At 38.1% G+C, this 27,518-nt stretch overlaps 1 protein-coding gene across 1 annotated transcript in view; it reads right to left on the reverse strand.

Annotated features, from left to right (window-relative positions):
- The window catches only part of MGAM (maltase-glucoamylase), a 300,259-nt gene that overhangs the window by 149,550 nt on the left and 123,191 nt on the right, over window positions 1–27,518 (reverse strand). The window contains exons 22-25 of the mRNA XM_053710109.1: window positions 17,494–17,582; window positions 8,932–8,981; window positions 4,891–5,061; window positions 3,624–3,776 (exon numbers count right to left, since the gene is read on the reverse strand). Coding sequence (XP_053566084.1) covers window positions 3,624–3,776; window positions 4,891–5,061; window positions 8,932–8,981; window positions 17,494–17,582 — 463 coding nt within the window. The remainder of the gene's footprint in view (window positions 1–3,623; window positions 3,777–4,890; window positions 5,062–8,931; window positions 8,982–17,493; window positions 17,583–27,518) is intronic.

Below are 27,518 nucleotides of genomic sequence, written 5' to 3' on the forward strand. Positions count from 1 at the left end.
TAGGTATTACATTATATATATTAACTATATTAACCCTAATTATATTAGGGTTAATATAGTTAATATAGTTACTATAGTATTTATATTAACTATATTAACTCTATCTAACCCTAACTAAATTATATTAAATTAATCTAATTCATTTATAAACTAAAATATTCCTATTTAAATCTAAATACTTACCTATAAAATAAACCCTAAGATAGCTACAATATAATTAATAATTACATTGTAGCTATGTTAGGGTTAATATTTATTTTTACAGGTAAATTGTTAATTATTTTAACTAGGTATAATAGATATTAAATAGTTATTAACTATTTAATATCTACCTAGTTAAAATAATTACCCAATTACCTGTAAAATAAATCCTAACCTAAGTTACAAATACACCTACACTATCAATAAATTTAATAAACTACAAACATCTATCTAAAAATACAATTAAATTAACTAAACTAAATTACAAAAAAAAACAAACACTAAATTACAAAAATAAAAAAAAGATTACAAGATATTTAAGCTAATTACACCTATTCTAAGCCCCCTAATAAAATAATAAACCCCCAAAATTAAAAAAATTCCCTGCCCTATTCTAAATTCAACAAATTTCAAAGCTCTTTACCTTACCAGCCCTTAAAAGGGCCTTTTGTGGGGCATGCCCCAAAGAATTCAGCTCTTTTGCATACAACAAATACAATACCCCACCCCCATTACAACCCACCACCCACATACCCCTATTCTAAACCCACCCAAACCCCCCCTTAAAAAAGCCTAACACTACCCCCCTGAAGATCTCCCTACCTTGTCTTCACCACACCGGGCCGAACTCCTGATCCGATCCGGGCGATGTCTTCCTCCAAGCGGCAAAGAAGAATTCTTCCTCCGGCGATGTCATCCTCCAAGCGGCAAAGAAGAATTCTTCCTCCGGCGACGTCTTCCTCCAAGCGGCAGCAAAGTCTTCATTCTTCCGGCGGCATCTTCAATCTTCTTTCTTCGCTCCGCCGCTGCGGAGCATCCATCCCGGCCGACTGCTGAACTTGGAATAAGGTACCTTTAAATGATGTCATCCAAGATGGCGTCCGCCGAATTCCGATTGGCTGATAGGATTCTATCAGCCAATCGGAATTAAGTTAAAAAAATCTGATTGGCTGATTGAATCAGCCAATCAGATTCAAGTTCAATCCGATTGGCTGATCCAATCAGCCAATCAGATTGAGCTCGCATTCTATTGGCTGTTCCGATCAGCCAATAGAATGCGAGCTCAATCTGATAGGCTGATTGGATCAGCCAATCGGATTGAACTTGAATCTGATTGGCTGATTCAATCAGCCAATCAGATTTTTCTAAATTAATTCCGATTGGCTGATAGAATCCTATCAGCCAATCGGAATTCGGCGGACGCCATCTTGGATGACGTCATTTAAAGGTACCTCATTCCAAGTTCAGCAGTCGGCCGGGATGGATGCTCCGCGGCGGCGGAGCGAAGAAAGAAGATTGAAGATGCCGCCGGAAGAATGAAGACTTTGCTGCCGCTTGGAGGAAGACGTCGCCGGAGGAAGAATTCTTCTTTGCCGCTTGGAGGATGACATCGCCGGAGGAAGAATTCTTCTTTGCCGCTTGGAGGAAGACATCGCCCGGATCGGATCAGGAGTTCGGCCCGGTGTGGTGAAGACAAGGTAGGGAGATCTTCAGGGGGGTAGTGTTAGGCTTTTTTAAGGGGGGTTTGGGTGGGTTTAGAATAGGGGTATGTGGGTGGTGGGTTGTAATGGGGGGGTATTGTATTTGTTGTATGCAAAAGAGCTGAATTCTTTGGGGCATGCCCCACAAAAGGCCCTTTTAAGGGCTGGTAAGGTAAAGAGCTTTGAAATTTGTTGAATTTAGAATAGGGCAGGGAATTTTTTTTAATTTTGGGGGTTTATTATTTTATTAGGGGGCTTAGAATAGGTGTAATTAGCTTAAATATCTTGTAATCTTTTTTTTATTTTTTGTAATTTAGTTTAGTTAATTTAATTGTATTTTTAGATAGATGTTTGTAGTTTATTAAATTTATTGATAGTGTAGGTGTATTTGTAACTTAGGTTAGGATTTATTTTACAGGTAATTGGGTAATTATTTTAACTAGGTAGATATTAAATAGTTAATAACTATTTAATATCTATTATACCTAGTTAAAATAATTAACAATTTACCTGTAAAATAAATATTAACCCTAACATAGCTACAATGTAATTATTAATTATATTGTAGCTATCTTAGGGTTTATTTTATAGGTAAGTATTTAGATTTAAATAGGAATATTTTAGTTTATAAATGAATTAGATTAATTTAATATAAATTTAGTTAGGGTTAGATAGAGTTAATATAGTTAATATAAATACTATAGTAACTATATTAACTATATTAACCCTAATATAATTAGGGTTAATATAGTTAATATATATAATGTAATACCTATATTAACTATAATATACTTAGGGTTAATATAGATAATATAGCTGGCGGCGGGGTAGGTAGATTAAATTAGGGGTTAATCATTTTAATAGAGATGGCGGCGGTGTAAGGGGCTTACATTAGGGGTTAATAATTTTAATATAGATGGCGTCGGTGTTAGGGGCTCACTTTATGGGGTTATAGATATAATATAGCTGGCGGCGGGGTACGGGAGCGGCGGTTTAGGGGTTAATAACTTTATTAGGTTGCGGCGGGGTAAAGGAGCGGCGGTTTAGGGGTTAATAGCTTTTTTATTGTTAGGCTAGTGAGGGGGGATAGCGGATAGAGGGTTAGACAGTGCGGGCTATGTTAGGGAGGCGTGTTAGACAGTGCGGGCTATGTTAGGGAGGTGTGTTAGACAGTGCGGGCTATGTTAGGGAGGCATGTTAGACAGTGCGGGTGTTTTAAACTTTAGTCAGGTTTTATAGGCGCCGGCAGTTTCTAACGTGCCGCAAGTCACTGGCGACGCCAGAAATTTGTACTTACGCAGATTTCTGGACATCGCTGGTTTGTGAGACTTACGGCACGTTAGCATCTGACGGCGACTTATATGGGATGGCTCGAGTTGCGAGCTGAAACTGCGGGCGACGCCGGTTCCCTCGCTTGCGCCGCAAACTGCGATCGATATCGGATCGCGCCCCTGTTTTTGTATTTAACCCCCTCTCTACTTTACACTATTCCTTTTTTATATATCTAGACCTGGGAGAAAAAGGTACTTGTCCACTAACATATAAAAACAGGAAAAAGTCTAAATTTATACTCATCTGCTTCTACCTCATAGAAGCCTGATAGTATAATATAGGTCATAGACATTTGTTAAATACTAATAATGGATGGTGTTCTCCATACACATTATTCATAAGACTTAGAATTTGAAAAATAATGATTTAACTATAATATTTGGATATATAGATGGTAGATAGATAGATAGATAGATAGATAGATAGACAGATAAATAGATAGATATGCATTATGCATTATTCATATATTTATTAAATACATTTATGTAATTTATAATATTATGTGTGCATTGTATAAAATCTGTAAGCAGTGTGATTTATTTTTAATGTGAGAAGTGTAATAATGTATATTATTGTTTTCTCTACTTTTTAAAGTTGAAATGCACAAACCTCCCATATGCAGCCACGGTCTATACAAGCCTGCTGAGAAGCACCTGGCTCAGGATGACAATCAAAACGTTCTAAGTCACTATTTGGAACTTCATTCCATTCTACGGTGTAATTTTCTCCTAGTGTCAAACGAAGACCACTTATGAGAAGAACCTATAGATATAGAAATAAATATAAGTATTTTACATTTTTCTTTCATTTGTTTCCACAATATGTTGTAACACAATTATTTTATGGCAAATAATATGAAATGAATGGAACTAATAGCTTATTTTCAAAACTCAGCTTTTCTTTAGTAGCTTACTGAGTTCTGTAAGATGTTTAGCAATATTACCTTATCCGTTTTTCAAATTAAAACAATGGGGTTCTAAAGGAACATGCAGAACCCCTAAATCAGCACAATCTCTTTGCTTGTACCCCGTTGGGAATTTTTTTTCTAATGTGGTCCGAATAAAATTGAACCTTGTTGCTGTTGTCATTCACTGTCTAACCACATCCCCCAGAATACAATCCCATTGAACACATAGTAACACTAATGACCAATGAGCCGCCAGCTCTATACAGACAACATCCACAGCTTTGTCCCCACCCACCACAATTCCTCCTATGAACACAAGAAACTTCACTCATGGGGCTCCCTTTCAGCATCCTGGCCCCTGAATGGAGAGCTATAGTAATAGTCAGTGTTTACTTCCTTACAGGGACATTCTGTCCAAAATTGGAATCCACATTTATGCATTTCAGTTTTGAATAGATGCAGTTTTGTAATATACCTGTATTAGCAAAAATGCTTCTAATAAAAGTTAAAGCTGTTTGAAAGTGTATGCACGTGCACCAGTTTTTTAAACTGAACACTTGCTCAGAGAGCCTAAGTTGCTTGTACTATCTGATAATCAATTTTTTAATTGCTAACATGATACAAGCCCCACTGGTACTCTGAGCAGCTGCAGTATTTTAAATGCTGGTGCACTGAGAATATCTAGTTATGCTTCATATGCACAGAAAAATGTTAACACTAGAACAGTGATACATTTTACTAGACACATTTTTTGCCTATACGTGTATGTTGCAAATATGTTTTTACCCAAAAATGTAATTCATGTATGTGCATTTAAATTTTGACTGGAATGTCCCTTTAAAACATAATCTCTGGAAACATCACTGCTAATAGATGAACTAAATCTGAAACCAGTTTATAAAGACAAACACATTTATCATTAGAAAGACAATAGAATTTACAAAGAAAAAAAATCTTATTTGTAAATACCTTGTTAGAAGGATCATAGTTTATTGATGGAGTTATTGTTTGTATAACATCATTTTTCTTCACAGTAACAGAGCTAGCTCTCAGAGAAACTCCCAATATTTTTATTTCATCAAAAAATAGATTATTGGGATCTGCATATTTTGCATTGGTTGCTGCCATGGTTAATTTTTTCTGAAAAGTAAAAAAACAATACATCATAAAACAAAGCTATATTGCATCTTACCCTTAAAGGGGCAGAAACCCAACATTTTTCTTTCATGATTCAGATTGAGCATAGAGTACAGCATGTGTTGAAGAGATACCTAGGTAGGCATCTGAAGCACTACATGGTAGGAAATAGTGTGCCAACAAGTGCTTTTGTGCATATGGATGACATTCTTGCAAAATTGCTGGCATATAGTGCACCAGAAATAGGCCAGCTCCTAAGCATACCTTCCTGATTTTTAACAAAAGATACCAAGAGAATAAAGACACATTGAATATAGTAGTAAATTACAAAGTTGTTTAAAATTGCATTCTCTATCTAAATCATGAAAGAAAAAATTTGGTATTAATATCCTTTTAAAATAATAACGACGATTAGTTTATCTCTAACCATGCAATTACAAGAACATTGTTATTCAGAGAACAGCTACATAATTCTATAAAATGTTTTACTATGCAAATGGTTACAACAAATGGTTACATCATTTACTATGCAAATGGTTACAACAAATGGTTACATCATTTACTATGCAAATGGTTACAACAAATGGTTACATCATTTACTATGCAAATGGTTACAACAAATGGTTACATCATTTACTATGCAAATGGTTACCCTTGCGCCAATTGAACTAGGCACTATGTCATTACAATACTTTGCCCAGCGTACTGTGTTGACATAGTACCTACATTCAACACAGAGGCGCATTTTGTGGTTCCTGCTGTCAGCTTAGACATCAGAGACGGCATCTGAAGGCAGAAGGCATCTGCCTTCATATTAAGCCAGATTGCGTTAAAGATACTCTATCTTTGTCACTCTCTAATATGATCATATGTTGGTGTCAAGTAGGTGCCATGGGAGGGAAGGAGGCAGGCAGGTGGGCAGCCCAGAGAGGAGGGGGGAGGGAAGGACAGGCACCCTACACTACGGGAAAGTGATTTGGAAGGGAGATGGAGGGATGAGGCCCTAGACTACATAAAAAAAGTGATATTGGAGGGGGGAAGATGAGGGGCCCTACGCTAATGAAAACAAAAAAAGAAATTAAAGATAAAATAAAGCAATACATAATAACGAAAGTAATGTGTTACTGGCAGCTAGTCTGGTGGATAGCAGTGGTAGGGTTAAAGAGCTGTTTGGGGGGTGCCAGGGAGGTGGGAGGAAGAGAAGGGAACCCTAAATATTTAAAAACAAATACATAAAAAAAGCCCTAAACTGCATATTGGTGGGGGGGGGGGGGGGGGGGGGGGTAAGAGAGGTGTTTGGCAGGGATCAGGGAAAAGGTAATCCATACACTAGAGCAAATATTAACCTTACAAATATTAATCTGATTAACCATTTCCTGCTGGGAGTTTCAGAAGTGTGGTGCGTAGCTGCATATAGAGGCCTTCTAATTGCAAAAAAAATAATAATGGCAAAGCCAAGCATGTCTGCTATTTCTGAACAAAAGGGATCTGAGACAAGCTTTTACAACCATTTATTTTATGACTGCAGTTAATAATTCTAGTAAGAAACCCAAAGTTTGCAATTTTTTTATATGATTGTATTTGGCGACCAAATAGCATCAAATATTTCAAAAGGGGCATAGATTAATACTTTAGATTGTCTAATTTAAATATATATATATTTCCTTGGTAAATAAAAAAACAAAAATACAAAAAAACAAAGGCTCTATTTCTGTTTAAAGTGAGTTATAGCAAAAAGAATTCTTTTGGCTAAGTTTTTCTCTGAAATTCCCGGTAGTGAAGGAGTTAACATCCAAAATATTGACTGCTGAATATTGTTTAGAAGGAATTGCATCATTCATTTATTACTCATTTAAACATGCCACAATTTACACAATATATACATTAATGGCACTATTTCATACTATATGAAATAGATATTTTTATATTTTTATGTCAACATCCTAGATTAATAAGCATAACATTGTCTATTTCCTATATTCTTTCTCTCTTTTTCATCCTTTGAGCTTGTGTTATCTGTCTTTTTGCTGATTTTTATTTGCTCAGCAGGCATATTTTTCTCCGTAAAGGGATAATTAACCCATTTTTTTTCTATCAAGATTCAGATAGAGCATGCAATTTTAAACAACTTTATAATTCACTCCTATTATCAAATGTTCTTTGTTCTCTTGCTATCTTTATTTGAAAAGGCAGAAATGAAAGCTTTGAAGCCGGCCTATTTTTTGTTCACTACCCTGGATAGGTCTTGCTGATTGGTGCCTGCATTTAGCCATCCAATCAGCAAGTGTAACCCAGGTCCGCAACCTAAAATGGGCTGGCTCCAAAGCATTTATTCCTGCTTTTTAACATAAAGATAGCAAGAGAACGAAGAAAAAATTATAATAGAAGTATATTAGAAAGCTATTTAAAATTGCATGCTCTATCTGAATCATGAGAGAAAAAAATGTGTGTTTAGAATGCTTTAACTGTCTTGTTTCTTTTTTTTTTACTTTTATTTCAACCATTTGTTTTCTTTTTTCTACTCAGCTATAATGCTAAAGGGACATAAAACTTAAAACAGACTTTCCTACACATTTAATTATGCACTGTGAATACAGTTTTGAATACAGTTATTTTTTAATGTAGCACTTAGTTCCTGAAATATACTATACACACTGTGAGGCCGAATAATCCAATGTCTGTCAGACCTGATCCGATAGTGCGGATCAGGTCCGACAGACATCGCTGAATACGGAGAGCAATACGCTCTCCGTATTCAGCATTGCACCAGCAGCTCACAAGAGCTGCTGGTGCAACGCCACCCCCTGCAGACTTGCGGCCAATGGGCCACCAGCAGGGAGGTGTCAATCAACCCGATCGTACTTGATCAGGTTGAATTGTGGCGATTAATGTCCGCCTCATCAGAGCAGACGGACAGGTTATGGAGCAGCGGTCTGAAGACTTCACCAGAAACACGGGCCCTCAAGCTCCATTCGGAGCTTGATAAATGGGCCTCACAATGTCAAAAATGTTACTTTAATTCTTTACCATATATTCTAGGACAAATAAGCCTTATACGTAAATAAAAATAAAAAAAGTTTTTTTGTGTGTAAAATATTTGTGTAATGCTTTCTAAAACTTTGAACTTGTGGAAGTTAAATGGACACAATTAAGACACATATACAATTTAAAAAACAAATTCAAATTGGTATTAAATTACCCTCTTTCTATTATTCTTCTTTGTTGGAGCTTAGCTCTTTTCCATAATGATATCCTAAAGCATACTCAGGAGTGTCCATGTGTGTTGAGCACTATATGCATCAACAGCATTAAACACAATAATTTTTTTTTTAGAAATTCTGCCATATAATCCTCACAGCATGTGCATACTACCGAACAAACTGAAGTACGCTCTCATTGAAAAGAGCCACTGTATAAATTAGGGGACCAACAAATTAAAAATAAAAAGTGTTACATTTGAAAATACGGAGCCGATTTATCAACTGTCGGGAGGATATGATCCTCTGTAGTGGATCATGTCCGCCCAACATCAATAAATGCCGACAGCACATTTGCGGCCAATCAGCTGCTAGCAGGGGGTGTCAATCATCCCGATCGTATCCGATCGGGATGATTGCTGTCTGCCGCCTCAGTGGTGGCAGACAAGTTAAGGAGCAGTGGTCTTATAACCGCTTCTTCTTAACTCCTGATTCCAGCGAGCCTCAAAGACTTTTTGCGGAATAAGCAGCTTGACTGCTTCATAAATTGGCCCCTATGTGTCAAGTGGATTTTTTTTAATTATTTGTACTTCCATGCCCCTTCAAATATTTTTCTGTCAAGGTACTTTATTCATATGATGTACATTTCAGCCTGTATAAAATCCTGTATACTCACAGAAGAAACAGAAAACTCATAAAAAACATAATTTCCATTCTCTATGGTTCCTAAAAAAAAAAAAAATACAAATATATTTAACATGGATTTTTTGTCTTGATGTTAATAACATACACTAATAAAAAGTAATTAGAAAATACATTATTTAAACAACTAGTTTATTGAATATTATATAAAAAGACACTTCGGGGCCTATCTATCAAGCTCCGAATGGAGCTTGATGCCCCGTGTTTCTGGCAAGCCTGCAGGCTTGCCAGAAACAGCAGTTATGAAGCAGCGGTCACAAAGACCGCTGCTCCATAACCCTGTCTGCCTGCTCTGAGCAGGCAGACAGACATCGCTGGAATTCAACCCGATCGAGTACGATCGGGTTGATTGACACCCCCCTGCTGGCGGCCGATTGGCCGCGAGTCTGCAGGGGGCAGCGTTGCACCAGCAGCTCTTGTGACCATGATCTCGAGTATCTAAGTTTCATACATATCCTAGGCACCACTCTCTATGGTTTGATTTAGCTGAATTAGTTTTAATTATTTACCCTAGAAATTATATTTGCTCATTTAGGCAGGGTTGAACAAGGTTATATTCAAATATTGTAATCGAAGATAAAAGTCCTAAAGATAAGTGCCTTTGAAAAAAAAGCCTTTATGAAAAAATTAAATAAATAAATACATGTGACAATGGCTCCCTTGCAATTATTGAAAAAATAAACAGTAATTCCCATTCCCTTAACATAAGAACACTGTTGTACATTACTCCTATGTTGAATCTGAATTTGCTCAAAGTATCCCTGAACCTAATAGTGAATAGATATGAGTGTAAAACATATATCCAGTTCCAACACTGGCACCACCTCTGTGGTAGCGAAGCAAAATCACAGAGAGATTGGTCGCTCTTGGTGATTGACAATCGCATGAGTCAAGGGGTATTGCCAGTCGCATGAGTCAAGGGCTAGGCATTACACACTCAGCAGAGTGTGTAATGATGGATATGGGCCAGCAGACGAACAGATCCACTGCCCATATGCAGCAAAGACATGTGGACAGCTTCTCAAGTTGAAAAGCTGTCTGCACGTCTTTTAATATATGGGGCCTTTAATTTAAAATATAATTAAAATATTGACTCTAGCCTAAAAAAGCTCTTAACAAGATTACACCCAACTATATTTTATCAAGTATCTCAAAATATTCCCTAAACCACCTTCTTTGATCAACTTCTGACTTATCTTTATCCACCCTTATTATTCCCCTTCCCATCTCCAAGATTCTCACATACTGCTGGTATTCTCTGGAACTCTCTACTATGCTCCATCATTTCTAACATTGTATAAATTCTTGCAGTCTAATAAACCATCTATTTAGAGGGGCTACCATCTGTCCTCTGAAAGTTCCTCCTCAACCATACCGACAAGGTAAATCTAGAACTTACATGTGTAACTGCTGAAACTACACTTCATGTTAAAAAAATACCCCACACCTGAAGTCTCAAACTTGTAGACTATAAGTTATTTTGAACAGGGTCTTCATCATCATCTATTGATTTGTTTGCTTAGTCAGTTTTATGTATCTGCATTTTGACCATGAAATTGTGTCATTGTTTAACCTTATGTACCCAGTGATGCCAAGTTTGTCAGAGCTTTAAAACACAATAGTAATAATTTACATTTGGAAGACATTCAGTATCTTTCATTATTGCACACAGAAGTGTATATTATTATTATTATTATTATTTATGGTAAAATATTACTTTTTAACATGCCCCAACATTTCAAAAATTGTAATTTTTTTATATCCTTGTTATGAATATAACATGTTATAAGTAATTCCTGCTGTCCATGTTTAGACCTTGTCAGCTAGCTCTCAGAAGGAATACACAGCTTTTGTTTTCAGGCAGTGAAAATATTTTTTATGGGAAAACTAATTAGTCCCAACTGTCTTTCTACTGGCCTTATAAGTGTGCAATATGAAGACCAGGCAACAAATACTGTTTATTGACATTGTGATAAAGAGGGTTATGGGAAATCAAAGATATTTCTGTCTTAAAGTATACAGTGCCATTAATCTTGGAATAAAAAGAACCATTATGTGATGAATTGTGGATGAGGTCTATGTAGGTATTAAACATTATCATAAAAATGACAACATTTGGAGATAAACCTCAGTTAAAACAATGGATTAAGTCCCTGTCAGAGAACACAGAAATACACATTTCTTAATAAAGTAAAATAATTAAATAAAAAAAGCAAAGGATAAATCTGTTTTAAATCCAAAATGAGATGGTTCTAAAAAAGGAAAAAAATAAACTAAACCAGATATATTAAATTGCCAAAATAAAATGGTAAATGATTTAGTAGCTGTAACTAGTGGATTCTCAGATCAGTATCTATAAAATATTATCAAACTGATGTTGAAGAAAAAAAAGGCATATTTTAAAATGTATTTTTTAAATATGATTTATATTATGCTATCAAAACATGTCATATTCTTTACTGGAGTAAAGAGTTCCGAACTATAATTTCATGAAATATAATGACATTTGCAAAATGGAATCAAGAGCAACAGATGAAACAATATATGATGATGCATAAAGACTCATTAAATATTAATATACATTTAGAACATTTTTAGAAGCAATGATTTTTGTGACTTTTTTTAACATGTTACATTTTACATTAAGGACTTTTTTTTAGCTTTATTATGGCTTTAAATAAAAGGTATCATAGTAATATGACAAAAATAAATTTATAGATAATCCACAAGCATTATTTCTAGGTACTATACATTACTGTTAATTTTATATATATATATATATATATATATATATATATATATATATATATATATATATATATATACAGTATATATATTATTATTATTAACTAGGTGCAAATGAAAATTGCTAGCAACAGGAGCCGAACAGAAGCCATTTTATCAGTCTGTACCTATCAGATGGATGTGAGCTATTCTGTTACTACAAAAAGGTGGATGAAACTACAAAAGACATTCATCAGTATATCGGACACACCTGTACCGGAACCCTATTACCCCTTGCAGTGCGGCAACTTACCTCATCAGATTGAGGTAGAATCTGGTAAGGGGACACACATTATCAGAAAGTCATTAGTGGACTTATGCTATTACCTATTTCACATTTTATGTGCTTTGCAGTTTTTCTCTGTGTTATGTATGTTTTAACATGCCATTTGTCTTAGAAAATAATTCTTTAAGCGCTGTTTTCCCTTGTGCGCACACACACACACACACACACACACATATATATATATATATATATATATATATATATATATATATATATATATATATATATATATATATAACACACAGAGAAAACCCAGCACTCACTTACAAGCTCTCAGCTAAGATTTAAAAGCAAAATGGAAAGGTTAGTCACCGCATCTGGCCAAATGGGACAAGCTCAGGTACCACGTCAAGGTCCTCTCCAATACCTGAGACCCTAAAACAGCCACACAATGCAAGCTTTCAAATCCAAACAAACTGAAAACAAGGGAAGGGTGCACAGGAATATGTAACCACCCTAGAAATATACAAAACACGGAAGGGAACTGCACTCTCATACCGGACTGGGTACACATCCCATGACCCTGCAACATGCTCAGCCCTGGGTGCCACTGGCACTCACAGGAAGCTGTGCTGTCCACAGAGCCACAAGCAGTTAACCCCAGACAGGTCTGGGTGCAAGAACCATAGGGAAAATTACAAAACAAATTAATACAACACACAGAGAAAACCCAGCACTCACTTACAAGCTCTCAGCTAAGATTTAAAAGCAAAAATGGAAAGGTTAGTCACCGCGGTGACTAACCTTTCCATTTTTGCTTTTAAATCTTAGCTGAGAGCTTGTAAGTGAGTGCTGGGTTTTCTCTGTGTGTTGTATTAATTTGTTTTGTAATTTTCCCTATGGTTCTTGCACCCAGACCTGTCTGGGGTTAACTGCTTGTGGCTCTGTGGACAGCACAGCTTCCTGTGAGTGCCAGTGGCACCCAGGGCTGAGCATGTTGCAGGGTCATGGGATGTGTACCCAGTCCGGTATGAGAGTGCAGTTCCCTTCCGTGTTTTGTATATTTCTAGGGTGGTTACATATTCCTGTGCACCCTTCCCTTGTTTTCAGTTTGTTTGGATTTGAAAGCTTGCATTGTGTGGCTGTTTTAGGGTCTCAGGTATTGGAGAGGACCTTGACGTGGTACCTGAGCTTGTCCCATTTGGCCAGATGCGGTGACTAACCTTTCCATTTTTGCTTTTAAATCTTAGCTGAGAGCTTGTAAGTGAGTGCTGGGTTTTCTCTGTGTGTTGTATTAATTTTGTTTTGTAATTTTCCCTATGGTTCTTGCACCCAGACCTGTCTGGGGTTAACTGCTTGTGGCTCTGTGGACAGCACAGCTTCCTGTGAGTGCCAGTGGCACCCAGGGCTGAGCATGTTGCAGGGTCATGGGATGTGTACCCAGTCCGGTATGAGAGTGCAGTTCCCTTCCGTGTTTTGTATATTTCTAGGGTGGTTACATATTCCTGTGCACCCTTCCCTTGTTTTCAGTTTGTTTGGATTTGAAAGCTTGCATTGTGTGGCTGTTTTAGGGTCTCAGGTATTGGAGAGGACCTTGACGTGGTACCTGAGCTTGTCCCATTTGGCCAGATGCGGTGACTAACCTTTCCATTTTTGCTTTTAAATCTTAGCTGAGAGCTTGTAAGTGAGTGCTGGGTTTTCTCTGTGTGTTGTATTAATTTGTTTTGTAATTTTCCCTATGGTTCTTGCACCCAGACCTGTCTGGGGTTAACTGCTTGTGGCTCTGTGGACAGCACAGCTTCCTGTGAGTGCCAGTGGCACCCAGGGCTGAGCATGTTGCAGGGTCATGGGATGTGTACCCAGTCCGGTATGAGAGTGCAGTTCCCTTCCGTGTTTTGTATATTTCTAGGGTGGTTACATATTCCTGTGCACCCTTCCCTTGTTTTCAGTTTGTTTGGATTTGAAAGCTTGCATTGTGTGGCTGTTTTAGGGTCTCAGGTATTGGAGAGGACCTTGACGTGGTACCTGAGCTTGTCCCATTTGGCCAGATGCAGTGACTAACCTTTCCATTTTTGCTTTTAAATCTTAGCTGAGAGCTTGTAAGTGAGTGCTGGGTTTTCTCTGTGTGTTGTATTAATTTGTTTTGTAATTTTCCCTATGGTTCTTGCACCCAGACCTGTCTGGGGTTAACTGCTTGTGGCTCTGTGGACAGCACAGCTTCCTGTGAGTGCCAGTGGCACCCAGGGCTGAGCATGTTGCAGGGTCATGGGATGTGTACCCAGTCCGGTATGAGAGTGCAGTTCCCTTCCGTGTTTTGTATATTTCTAGGGTGGTTACATATTCCTGTGCACCCTTCCCTTGTTTTCAGTTTGTTTGGATTTGAAAGCTTGCATTGTGTGGCTGTTTTAGGGTCTCAGGTATTGGAGAGGACCTTGACGTGGTACCTGAGCTTGTCCCATTTGGCCAGATGCGGTGACTAACCTTTCCATTTTTGCTTTTAAATCTTAGCTGAGAGCGTGTAAGTGAGTGCTGGGTTTTCTCTGTGTGTTGTATTAATTTGTTTTGTAATTTTCCCTATGGTTCTTGCACCCAGACCTGTCTGGGGTTAACTGCTTGTGGCTCTGTGGACAGCACAGCTTCCTGTGAGTGCCAGTGGCACCCAGGGCTGAGCATGTTGCAGGGTCATGGGATGTGTACCCAGTCCGGTATGAGAGTGCAGTTCCCTTCCGTGTTTTGTATATTTCTAGGGTGGTTACATATTCCTGTGCACCCTTCCCTTGTTTTCAGTTTGTTTGGATTTGAAAGCTTGCATTGTGTGGCTGTTTTAGGGTCTCAGGTATTGGAGAGGACCTTGACGTGGTACCTGAGCTTGTCCCATTTGGCCAGATGCGGTGACTAACCTTTCCATTTTTGCTTTTAAATCTTAGCTGAGAGCTTGTAAGTGAGTGCTGGGTTTTCTCTGTGTGTTGTATTAATTTGTTTTGTAATTTTCCCTATGGTTCTTGCACCCAGACCTGTCTGGGGTTAACTGCTTGTGGCTCTGTGGACAGCACAGCTTCCTGTGAGTGCCAGTGGCACCCAGGGCTGAGCATGTTGCAGGGTCATGGGATGTGTACCCAGTCCGGTATGAGAGTGCAGTTCCCTTCCGTGTTTTGTATATTTCTAGGGTGGTTACATATTCCTGTGCACCCTTCCCTTGTTTTCAGTTTGTTTGGATTTGAAAGCTTGCATTGTGTGGCTGTTTTAGGGTCTCAGGTATTGGAGAGGACCTTGACGTGGTACCTGAGCTTGTCCCATTTGGCCAGATGCGGTGACTAACCTTTCCATTTTTGCTTTTAAATCTTAGCTGAGAGCTTGTAAGTGAGTGCTGGGTTTTCTCTGTGTGTTGTATTAATTTGTTTTGTAATTTTCCCTATGGTTCTTGCACCCAGACCTGTCTGGGGTTAACTGCTTGTGGCTCTGTGGACAGCACAGCTTCCTGTGAGTGCCAGTGGCACCCAGGGCTGAGCATGTTGCAGGGTCATGGGATGTGTACCCAGTCCGGTATGAGAGTGCAGTTCCCTTCCGTGTTTTGTATATTTCTAGGGTGGTTACATATTCCTGTGCACCCTTCCCTTGTTTTCAGTTTGTTTGGATTTGAAAGCTTGCATTGTGTGGCTGTTTTAGGGTCTCAGGTATTGGAGAGGACCTTGACGTGGTACCTGAGCTTGTCCCATTTGGCCAGATGCGGTGACTAACCTTTCCATTTTTGCTTTTAAATCTTAGCTGAGAGCTTGTAAGTGAGTGCTGGGTTTTCTCTGTGTGTTGTATTAATTTGTTTTGTAATTTTCCCTATGGTTCTTGCACCCAGACCTGTCTGGGGTTAACTGCTTGTGGCTCTGTGGACAGCACAGCTTCCTGTGAGTGCCAGTGGCACCCAGGGCTGAGCATGTTGCAGGGTCATGGGATGTGTACCCAGTCCGGTATGAGAGTGCAGTTCCCTTCCGTGTTTTGTATATTTCTAGGGTGGTTACATATTCCTGTGCACCCTTCCCTTGTTTTCAGTTTGTTTGGATTTGAAAGCTTGCATTGTGTGGCTGTTTTAGGGTCTCAGGTATTGGAGAGGACCTTGACGTGGTACCTGAGCTTGTCCCATTTGGCCAGATGCGGTGACTAACCTTTCCATTTTTGCTTTTAAATCTTAGCTGAGAGCTTGTAAGTGAGTGCTGGGTTTTCTCTGTGTGTTGTATTAATTTGTTTTGTAATTTTCCCTATGGTTCTTGCACCCAGACCTGTCTGGGGTTAACTGCTTGTGGCTCTGTGGACAGCACAGCTTCCTGTGAGTGCCAGTGGCACCCAGGGCTGAGCATGTTGCAGGGTCATGGGATGTGTACCCAGTCCGGTATGAGAGTGCAGTTCCCTTCCGTGTTTTGTATATATATATATATATATATATATTTGTCTACATTAAAAAAAAATCAGTCCATCAAAACAAATATTATGGAGCAACCTGATTGTGTTTTGAAGGGACAGTAAGCCCCCTGATATTTTTATATAAAATGTTTAGTTATGCATAATGGAACTATTTTGCAGTATATTTTCATAATGTATTTTGTTACATTTTCATGTAATTTAGCTCTGTACAACCCTGCTACATATTTGTCCCTAATTTGCTTTAACTAGTAACAACTGCAAAACAATTAACTTTTTACATATTTGAAAACAGTGACTAGCTTTAAAGTCTGCAGACTAAAGCCAAGAATAGCTCCCCCCAATAAAGCAAATGGTGGGTGAAAAATGGTGGGTGAATTTTGTCTATTGAAAAATAACTGAAGTAAAAAGGATATTGTGTTTTAAAAACATTAAGACTCAGCTAATATGTTATTCTATTGCAACACAACATATATGTCTTGTAATTAAAAAGTGTTTACTGTCCCTTTAAGTGTATACACAAATATTTTAGAACTTTGTATTCTTTAAGAATAAAATAAATGTAATCGCTATTTGAACATCAGTAATACATTAAGCATTATACATATATCTAACATTATTCACACCATCAGAAACACAAATGGCTTATTGAACTTAATTTAAAAGTTGTTATATTGCCCTTTGTCTATATTTATATAAAGCTTATTAAATTAGTCATACATTTTACAATCCATATAGTTGCTTTGCAGCTAATTTTCTGTTGTTGGAACAGGGCACATCTATTTGATAGACGCTATCTACAAATTAGATGTCAGAATGAGGTAATGCATTACCTCCAACAACACAAACACATACATCCACTGATAATTTAGCACAAGCATTGGAAGGGCCTTAGTGAGGTGCTTGGGCTTGTTGATTTGAAAAAAAACTTCTGGAATTAAGAAAAAAACAAAGAAAACAATAGAATTATGCATGATTTAGTGCAGTGCAAGCTGCATAGAATAGATTAGTATAAACATAACATAGATATTCTGGAAATATCACTTTTCACATAAAATTCAGGAAATCACAATAATAACTAATCAACTCATAAGCTATTTCTTGCATGGACATTACCTCTAGATTCTCCATCATCCCAGAAGAAGTCTCCTTTGGCAGAATTTGTTTCATCCAGTGCAATTATAAGACCAAGAGGATTTTTACGACTGAAAGGAATGTAAAGACAAGTTTAAACATACACATGAAGTAGTTAAGAAAAATAAAAATCTTAATATAAAACAAAATAGGCCAGATAACAAATAAAACACAAATTTAAGCATTGCTTTGAATTTTCAGAACAACCAATAGAATGAGCTTTAATTCTACTGGTTGGTTTTTGAAAATCAGCCAGTAGGATGAAAACAACTTCCAAAACTCTGCTATAAAAGAAAGAAAATGGCAGAGAAGAGCTAGTCTGCTGGAGGGGACAGATGGAAGAGGATCACAAGAAGAGGACTCAGGAGAAGGACCCAGGAAGAAGACTGAGGCAGAGAGGAATATGGATGCGAGGGCGAGCAGTGCTGGATCATAGACTACTTCAAATCAAATGCTGGACACTGAACAGAAGATTTCAGACTAAATATCTTTGTTTGATTTTTTTGTATTTTTCTGTATATCATTTTTTTGTAACATAGGGGGCCTTGGGGGGTTAACAGTTAGAATGTTTATATAATAAGGGTATTGTTTGTATTGGGGTAGTGGGGGTTTAGGTGTTATTAATGTAATGGTGGTATTTGTGTTTGGGTAATGGGGGTTTAACAGTTAACAGTGTAGGATGTGGTATTTTCATTGGGGGTAGTTGTAGTTTAGGAGTTAATAGTATAGCAGTTAGTATTGGCATTGGGGTAATGGCAGTTTAGCGGTTAATAGTATAAGTGTGGTATTTGTGTTGGGGTATTGGTGGTTTTGGGGTTAACAGTGTAAGGGGTGGTATTTGCATTAGGATAGTTGAATGTTAATGGTTAAAAGTATAGGGGTGGTGTTTGCATTAATTTTGACCCTTTTGGGAGTTAATAGTGTAGGGGGTGGTGGCAGTGTAGGGGTTAATAGTGTTGGGGGTTATTTGTGATGGGGAGTGGTGAATTGGGGTTTAATTAAATTGGGGATCAGGCAGTGATTTTTTATTGCAGGGTTAGTGTTAGTGTGGACCATTCAATGTAAACGTTTACACCAATTTTTAAAAGCAACAATGAAAGTGTATTATTATATACATGAAATGGGCATGCAAAGCTCAGCTTGTAATATTAATATTGTGGTAAATGAGGCCAAAATGTTAATTAGCGCTTTCCAGTACAAATATGGCATGTGTTAATTTTAATTCTTGCACAAAATAAGTTTTTGTTTCAGTTCTAACTGACTTACCATGTATTATCATGTCAAGCACTACTGATTGTGTGAGGCCCAAACGCAAAATAAAAAAATCAGCTCCACTTGTATATATAATATATTAAATTCCATTTGCGTGTTTTAAGAAAATAGGAAATGTTTCTTAAATCCTCCTTAAATATTGTATGATGATAAAAAAAATGATAAGTTAAAATGTAGCAATATATAATTTGTGTGTATTGAATTTGCTTTAAAGCCAAGATCCAATGATATCCATGCCATTTCATAATTTTCATTCATTGCTTTCTCCTTTTGTTGGCAAAGATGATGAGTTCAATAGCCATAGTAATTGTGCCTTCAGTATAATGTACAGTATTCACAATCCTATTTATTTTTAAAATATATAATTATTGTAATTTTAATATATCTCACACAGGTAGGACCAAGTCATTGTTTTACAAGTCACAAGTATGTCTTGAGTCTTTGCATTCAAGTCCCAAGTCAAGTCCTGCGTCAACACTGGCAAGTCCCAAGTCAAGTCCCAAGTCAACACAGGCAAGTCAAAGTCAATTTGCAAGTTCTTAACATTCAGTGTCAAGTGTTAAACAAGTCATTAATGATCTTTGTCTAATTTAGACAGAGGCAGAGTATTTAGTCAGAGTATTAATTAATATAGTAAATGTATACAATTTTATATCAGGAAGGCTTTTAAAATATGTTTATTAATTCCCAGTTTAATTTCATGTGAAATTAGTTATAGAATATTTTCATCTATCTCAGTTCAATTTGTATGCCTAAGGATGTGCTTTAAAGTGTGACATAAACTTAATAGAGACAAGCAGCGAAAAACAATATGTCTACTCCTGGGAATTCCTCTTCCCTGACACTAGGAGGAGGAAAAGATTCCCAAACCCCAGGAACTCTATAAAACCCCTCTCACTTCACTGGCAACTCAATCTTGTCTTTGCCACCGCTGGAGGAGTTTGAAGAATGAAGATGTGCATTTTATTCTTCAATGAGAGGGGATTTGAGACTGAGCAAGGCCGATTTACCCTCAGAGTACAGTGATTGTTGGAAAGATGAATTTGGAGAATTGGCAGTGGCATTTATTTCACCTATTTGGATTTAGTCCCAAGCCTTTCCATAGATGTTCATGGAATTTCTGCTTTGACATTTTTTGACACTAAAGTCAAATTTAAACTTTCATGACTTTCATGATTCAGAGCAATTCCAATTTACTTCTATTAATAAGTGGCTAGATTTCGAGTTTTGCGGTAAGAGCTGCTTGGTAATAACTTACACGTTATTGTCACCGCTCACTTCCCAACAGCGCTGGTATTACAGGTTTACAAAAACTCGGCGTTATCAGGCAAAAAGTGAGTGTAGAGCAAAATTGAGCTCCATACCGCACTCCAATACCAGCGCTGCTGAAAGCTGCGGTGAGCTGCTTTTACACGCTTGTGCATGATTTCCCCATAGACATCAATGGGGAGAGCTGGCTGAAAAAAGTCTAACACCTGCAAAAAAGCAGCGTAAAGCTCTGTAACACAGCCCCATTGATTCCTATGGGGAAACAAAATTTATGTTTACACCTAACACCCTAACATGAACCCCGAGTCTAAACACCCCTAATCTTACACTTTTTAACCCCTAATCTGCCACCCCTGACATTACCAACACCTAAATTTTACTTATTAACCCCTAATCTGCCGCTCCGGACATCATCCCCACTATAATAAACATATTAACCCCTAAACCTCCGCCCTCCCGCATCACAAACACTAGTTAAATATTATTAACCCCTAATCTGCTACCCCTAACATCGTCGCCACCTACCTACATTTATTAACCCCTAATCTGCCGCCCCCAACGTCGCTGCCACTATACTTAATTTATTAACCCAACCCTAACACTCCCTAACCTAAATATAATTAAAATAAATCTAAATAAAACCTACTATTAATAACTAAATAATTTATATTTAAAACTAAATACTTACCTGTAAAATAAACTCTAATGGCTAGATTTAGAGTTTGGCAGTAGCCATCAAAACCAGCGTTAGAGGCTCCTAACGCTGGTTTTTACCGCCCGCTGGTATTTGGAGTCAGTCAGGAAAGGGTCTAACGCTCACTTTCCAGCCACAACTTTTCCATACCGCAGATCCCCTTACGTCAATTGCGTATCCTATCTTTTCAATGGGATCTTTCTAACGCCGGTATTTAGAGTCGTGGCTGAAGTGAGCGTTAGAAATCTAACGACAAAACTCCAGCCGCAGAAAAAAGTCAGAAGTTAAGAGCTTTCTGGGCTAACGCCGGTTCATAAAGCTCTTAACTACTGTGCTCTAAAGTACACTAACACCCATAAACTACCTATGTACCCCTAAACCGAGGTCCCCCCACATCGCTGCCACTCTATTAAATTTTTTTAACCCCTAATCTGCCGACCGCACACCGCCGCCACCTACGTTATCCCTATGTACCCCTAATCTGCTGCCCCTAACACCGCCGACCCCTATATTATATTTATTAACCCCTAATCTGCCGCCCCCAATGTTGCCGCCACCTACCTACAATTATTAACATATGACCAATAACGAAGCCTAAGCCTCAAGATAGAGAAAGTGCGCTAACAAGCTGATACAAGCAGAGATTGTATCTTTAGAGTAAGTGTTTAGCAATACCATCCTTAGCGCGCACCAATCCACTTTTTTAAATTTATCTCTACAATTATTAACCCCTAATCTGCCGACGGGACCTCACCGCTACTATAACAAATGTATTAACCCCTAATCCGCCTCACTCCCGCCTCAATAACCCTATAATAAATAGTATTAACCCCTAATCTTCCCTCCCTAACATCGCCGCCACCTAACTTCAAGCATTAACCCCTAATCTGCCGACCGGACCTCACCGCTACTCTAATACATTTTTTAACCCCTAAAGCTAATTCTAACCCTAACCCTAACACCCCCCTAAGTTAAATATAATTTAAATCTAACAAAATAAATTAACTTTTATTAGATAAATTAATCCTATTTAAAGCTAAATACTTACCTGTAAAATAAATCCTAATATAGCTACAATATAAATTATAATTATATTGTAGCTATTTTAGGATTAATATTTATTTTACAGGCAACTTTGTAATTATTTTAACCAGGTACAATAGCTATTAAATAGTTAATAACTATTTAATAGCTACCTAGTTAAAATAATTAAAAAAATTACCTGTAAAATAAATCCTAATCTAAGTTACAATTAAACCTAACACTACACTATCAATAAATAAATTACATAAACTACCTACAATTATCTACAATTAAACCTAACACTACACTATCAATAAATTAATTAAATACAATACCTACAAATAAATACAAATAAATAAACTAACTAAAGTACAAAAAATAAAAAAGTACTAAGTTACAAAAAATAAAAAAATATTTACAAACATTAGAAAAATATTACAACAATTTTAAACTAATTACACCTACTCTAAGCCCCCTAATAAAATAACAAAGACCCCCAAAATAAAAAAATGCCCTACCCTATTCTAAAATTAAAATAGAAAAGCTCTTTTACCTTACAAGCCCTGAAAAGGGCCCTTTGCGGGGCATGCCCCAAAGAATTCAGATCTTTTGCCTGTAAAAAAAACATACAATACCCCCCCAACATTACAACCCACCACCCACATACCCCTAATCTAACCCAAACCCCCCTTAAATAAACCTAACACTATGCCCCTGAAGATCTCCCTACCTTGTCTTCACCACGCCGGGTTTAACGATCGATCCAGAAGAGCCTCCGATGTCTTGATCCAAGCCCAAGCGGGGGGCTGAAGATGTCCATGATCCGGCTGAAGTCTTCATCCAAGCGGGAGCTGAAGAGGTCCATGATCCGACTGTAGTCTTCTATCAAGCGGCATCTTCAATCTTCTTTCTTCCGGATCCATGTAGTTCATCCCGCCGACGCGGAACATCCATCTTCACCGACGACTTCCCGACGAATGACGGTTCCTTTAAGGGACGTCAACCAATATGGCATCCCTCAAATTCCGATTGGCTGATAGGAAAATTCTGATTGGTTGATGGAATCAGCCAATCAGATTCAAGTTCAATCCGATTGGCTGATCCAATCAGCCAATCAGATTGAGCTCGCATTCTATTGGCTGTTCCGGTCGGCAGATTAGGGGTTAATTATTGTAGGTAGGTGGAGGCGACGTTGGGGGCGGCAGATTAGGGGTTAATAAATATAATATAGGGGTCGGCGGTGTTAGGGGCAGCAGATTAGGGGTACATAGGGATAATGTAGGTTGCGACGGTGTCCGGAGCAGCAGATTAGGGGTTAATAATAATATGCAGGGGTCAGCGATAGCGGGGGAGGCAGATTAGGGGTTAATAAATATAATATAGGGGTCGGCGGTGTTAGGGGCAGCAGATTAGGGGTACATAGGGATAATGTAGGTTGCGGCGGTGTCCGGAGCGGCAGATTAGGGGTTAATAATAATATGCAGGGGTCAGCGATAGTGGGGGTGGCAGATTAGGGGTTAATAAGTGTAAGGTTAGGGGTGTTTAGACTCGGGGTACATGTTAGGGTGTTAGGTGCAGACATAGAAACTGTTTCCCCATAGGAAACAATGGGGCTGCGTTAAGAGCTGAACGCTGCTTTTTTGCAGGTGTTAGTTTTTTTTTTCAGCTCAAAATGCCCCATTGTTTCCTATGGGGATATCGTGCAGGAGCACATTTTTTAAGCTGGCCGCGTCCGTAAGCACCGCTGGTATCGAGAGTTGCAGTGGCGGTAAATTATGCTCTGCGCTCCTTTTTTGGAGCCTAACACAGCCATTCTGTGAACTCTAAATACCAGCGGTATTTAAAAGGTGCGGGGGGAAAAAAGCCAGCGTAGCTAACACACCACTTTGGCCACAGAACTCTAAATCTAGCCGTAAGCTAGCTACAATATAACTAATAGTTACATTGTATCTAGCTTAGGTTTTATTTTTATTTCACAGGCAAGTTTGTATTTATTTTAACTAGGTAGAATAGTTACTAAATAGGTATTAACTATTTACTAATTACCTAGCTAAAATAAATACAAATTTACCTGTAAAATAAAACCTAACTTGTCTTACACTAATACCTAACATTAGACTACAATTAAATACATTACCTTAATTAAATACAATTACCTAAATTACAAAAAACAAAAAAACACTAAATCAATATAGATTTCAGATTGATCCACTCTCTATCACGTGGCTGTATCATCAGCTTATTTTGCAGAGGGCTTCTTTTTTTCATCCTACTGGGTCTGTATTCTTTACAGATGCAAGTTTTTCAAGATGGGGGGCATCTGGGGGGCTCAGAGAGGGCAAGTTTTATTTTGGTTTCCTCAGGGGTGTGGTTTCCTTATAAAAAAAAATTAACTCCATTCAGATTTGGCCTCTCTTGGAACGAGAGTTTTACCTCTCTCAGTTCCTTGGCCATTAGAACACTTTTGTGAATTCTTTCCTGGGCAGAAGTCAATTGTTTTTTCTGCTGTTCATATTCCTGGAGTGAGATTAAACATATAGTTCTTAAGCAGAGAGAGTTCTCTGATTATGTTATTGAGCCTGTATTCAGGAAGTTTTATTATAAGGTTTAGAGCACCTTTATTTCTTGATGTAAGGGTCATGTTTTTTTCCTAGCATTCTTTTAAGAATTCCTTGGTTTTGCAGGCTTCTCTTTTTGAGCCTATATATGTATGTATTGGGTACTTGTAAATCGTGGCTAATCACCCGTAAGGGTCTCAAGGGGCTGCTCATTTTAATGACCGAATAAGGATGAAAGGCTGAGTGGACCTCGCAGGGGATCGGACCTGCAACCCTTGGGTTGCTACAGAGCGCAGCCACAGTGCCTTAGCATGCTGAGCTATCTGTCCGGCTACATATATATATATATATATATATATATATATATATATATATATATATTCTGTCTGTATTTTTCTGCTAGAAAGAGTTATCTGCTCTTTTATATGATCTTCTTTATCTTAATATTATAGAATAAGGCAGTTTCTTAGGACTAGATTTTTTTCTTCCCTAGTGTTCCTAGGAATTTGTTTTTAAGGTGTCAAAGTATTATATTGGCACTAGTATAGTTTTCAGACAAACTTCTAGTTTGTGTTCTTTTCTAGTTACAGAAAAGGGCAATAAGCTTCTGCCATTTCTTTATCTTCTTGGTTAAGACTTCTGTTCCATAAGTCTTTTTTTGAAGGCAGATTAGCCTTTATTTTAATGGATTACTGCTCATTCTAATAGATTTATTGCCATTTCTTCGCCTTTTAGGAATGAGGCATTAGTTGTCCAACATTGCAAGGCAGCTATTTTTTCTTAAATTCTACCATTTTTATTGCATGATTTTTGCCTTTTTTAAGGGTTTTATTTGGGATTGTGGATTTAGTTTTTCAGTGAAAAAAAGATGTTTCTTAAAGTGGCAGTCTAGTCAAAACTAAAGTTTCTTGATTCAGAAATGACTTGCAATTTTAAACAACTTTCCAATTTACTTTTATCATCAAATTTGTTTTGTTCTCTTCATATTCTTCATTGAAAGCTAAACCTAGGTAGACTCATATGCTAATTTCTAAACCCTTGAAGGCCACCTCATATCTCTGTGCATTTTGACAGTTTTTCTCAGCTAGACATTGCTAGTTGATGTGTGCCATATAGATAACATTGTGCTTACTCCCGTGGAGTTATTTATGAGTCAGCTGAAATGCAAATCTGTCAAAAGAACTGAAATAAGGGGACAGTCTGCAGAGAGAGGCTTAGATGCAATGTAATCACAAAGGTAAAAAATAAATTGATATCATCGTGTTGATTATGCAAAACTTAGGAATGTCTATTAAAAGGATTATCTTTCTTTTTAAACAATAAATATTCTGGAGTAGACTGTACCTTTAAATCCCACCCTTTATGTTTCCTTACTTGTGGACACTACTGCTTGAGTATTAGTTTCTAAGGAGTAATGGATTATGGACTCAAACCACCTGTATGAAAGAGTTCCTGGGGTTTGGCAATCTTTGCCTCCTCCTAACTGCAGAGAAGAGTAATTTCCAGGAGTAATAGATCATGGACTCTCACTGCCATGAAATAAATTAATTTATCAGGTAAGAATAAATTATGTTTTTAATGGTAACTGAGAGTAACAAAAACAAAATCCTTTTATAGAAATAACACAAATGCTACATACTTTACATGTGTGTGAGAGAGAGAATGTGAATCAGAAAGTGTTCATATTTCTAAGCCCTTGAACAATTCTTTGGTACCTGCTAACATACTTCAACAAACTTTGCAAGTGACAGAGGAAACATGAAACATGGATGCAAACAAACCCATGAAGTAACTTAAAAATTCTGTGCCACTATACTCTAGACAAAGGGAGAGTAGTGTAAGTGTGCCTGGTGGCACAGGAAACACGTCAGATTTTACCTTTTGGTATAACTAACAATTGGATATTCTGAAAATACTTTGAATACAATAAATATCAGAATTTTTTATTGCAACAAGGATGTGTCTGCACCCTTTTCTCTTTTGATATATACAGGTGAAACTCGAAAAATTAGAATATTGTGCAAAAGTTCATTTATTTCACTAATGCATCTTAAAAGGTGAAACTAGGGGGGCCGAAGCTAGCCGCCAAGCTAAACAGACGCATAGGCAAAGAGCTCCAGGCTCCAACTGATCTAATATAGACTCTAAGGGGCACTAATTCAGCAGAAAAAGATTATCTGCTTGGCTTTTACCTATTCTATCTACCAGCTGGGTCCCGGAGGGGATTGCTAGCTGTTTGAAAGCCACATTTCCTGACAACCTGCCCAGTGGTTTGAGAGCCAGAGGAACACTGTTCCCTTAGCTCTGGAGGGTCGGGGATCTTCTCCGGAGAACAAGTGACCTGCCCTGCCATGGACCTACTGCCGCAGGGACTGTGGGGTCATCTGAATGGCTGACGGACCGGAGTTGGGCTGCTCATCTCTCAAGGAGTCCTGGGGCAGAATGGATCATATTGAGAGCCACAGGGGCTCTAGAATTAAGAACCGGAATATCGGAGGAGGAATACTGGCACAGATGATAATTTGGATGTGCCATTGTGTCGGTTGACCGGGGACCCGGTAGCATTAGTGCCTTGTTTGGCGCAAAGCGTGGCCATCTTGTGGCCTTCTAAGAAATAAAAGACGCGATCTGTGCCCACGTGGCCACTACCAGCGGGGTAATCCCTGCACTGCCTCATACCTCGGAACCCTTGCCTGCCTCCTTTCACTGAGAGAAATATCAGTACGGTTGGGCACCAACTCCTCCAGTTTGGCAGGCAGGGAAGCGGCTCCTCTTCTGGACTGGCTCGGTGGACACCTTATGGGCCTGTAGCAGTGAGACTCAGTGGAGCTTCCTTCTCGGTGGACTCGGGTGAGACTTTTTTCTGCTTTATAGTGTCTGCTGCTGCCAAGTTTTCCCTGTATAGTTCTTAGTTACACTGACTGTCTCTACTTTATGCCCTAGCAGCAGAATACAATCCATAGTTGATGCAGTGGGGCTTTGCTGAGGGAGCTGCCTGAGATCCATTTATACTTAACAGTTTGCGCTATTTGCTGCTGCCCAGGGGGTCCCCCTAGTCTACAGTCTATGCCCCAGTTCCCTTTAAATTTGGAACTGCACTGTAAGAACTGCATACCCTCTGCTGCAAGATAAATCACTACCCCTCTCTTGGACGACATGGGGCTGTAAAGGGAGGACTGATTCCCAAAGCT

Source organism: Bombina bombina, chromosome 4 (assembly GCF_027579735.1).
Source record: "Bombina bombina isolate aBomBom1 chromosome 4, aBomBom1.pri, whole genome shotgun sequence".
Lineage (NCBI taxonomy): Eukaryota > Metazoa > Chordata > Amphibia > Anura > Bombinatoridae > Bombina > Bombina bombina.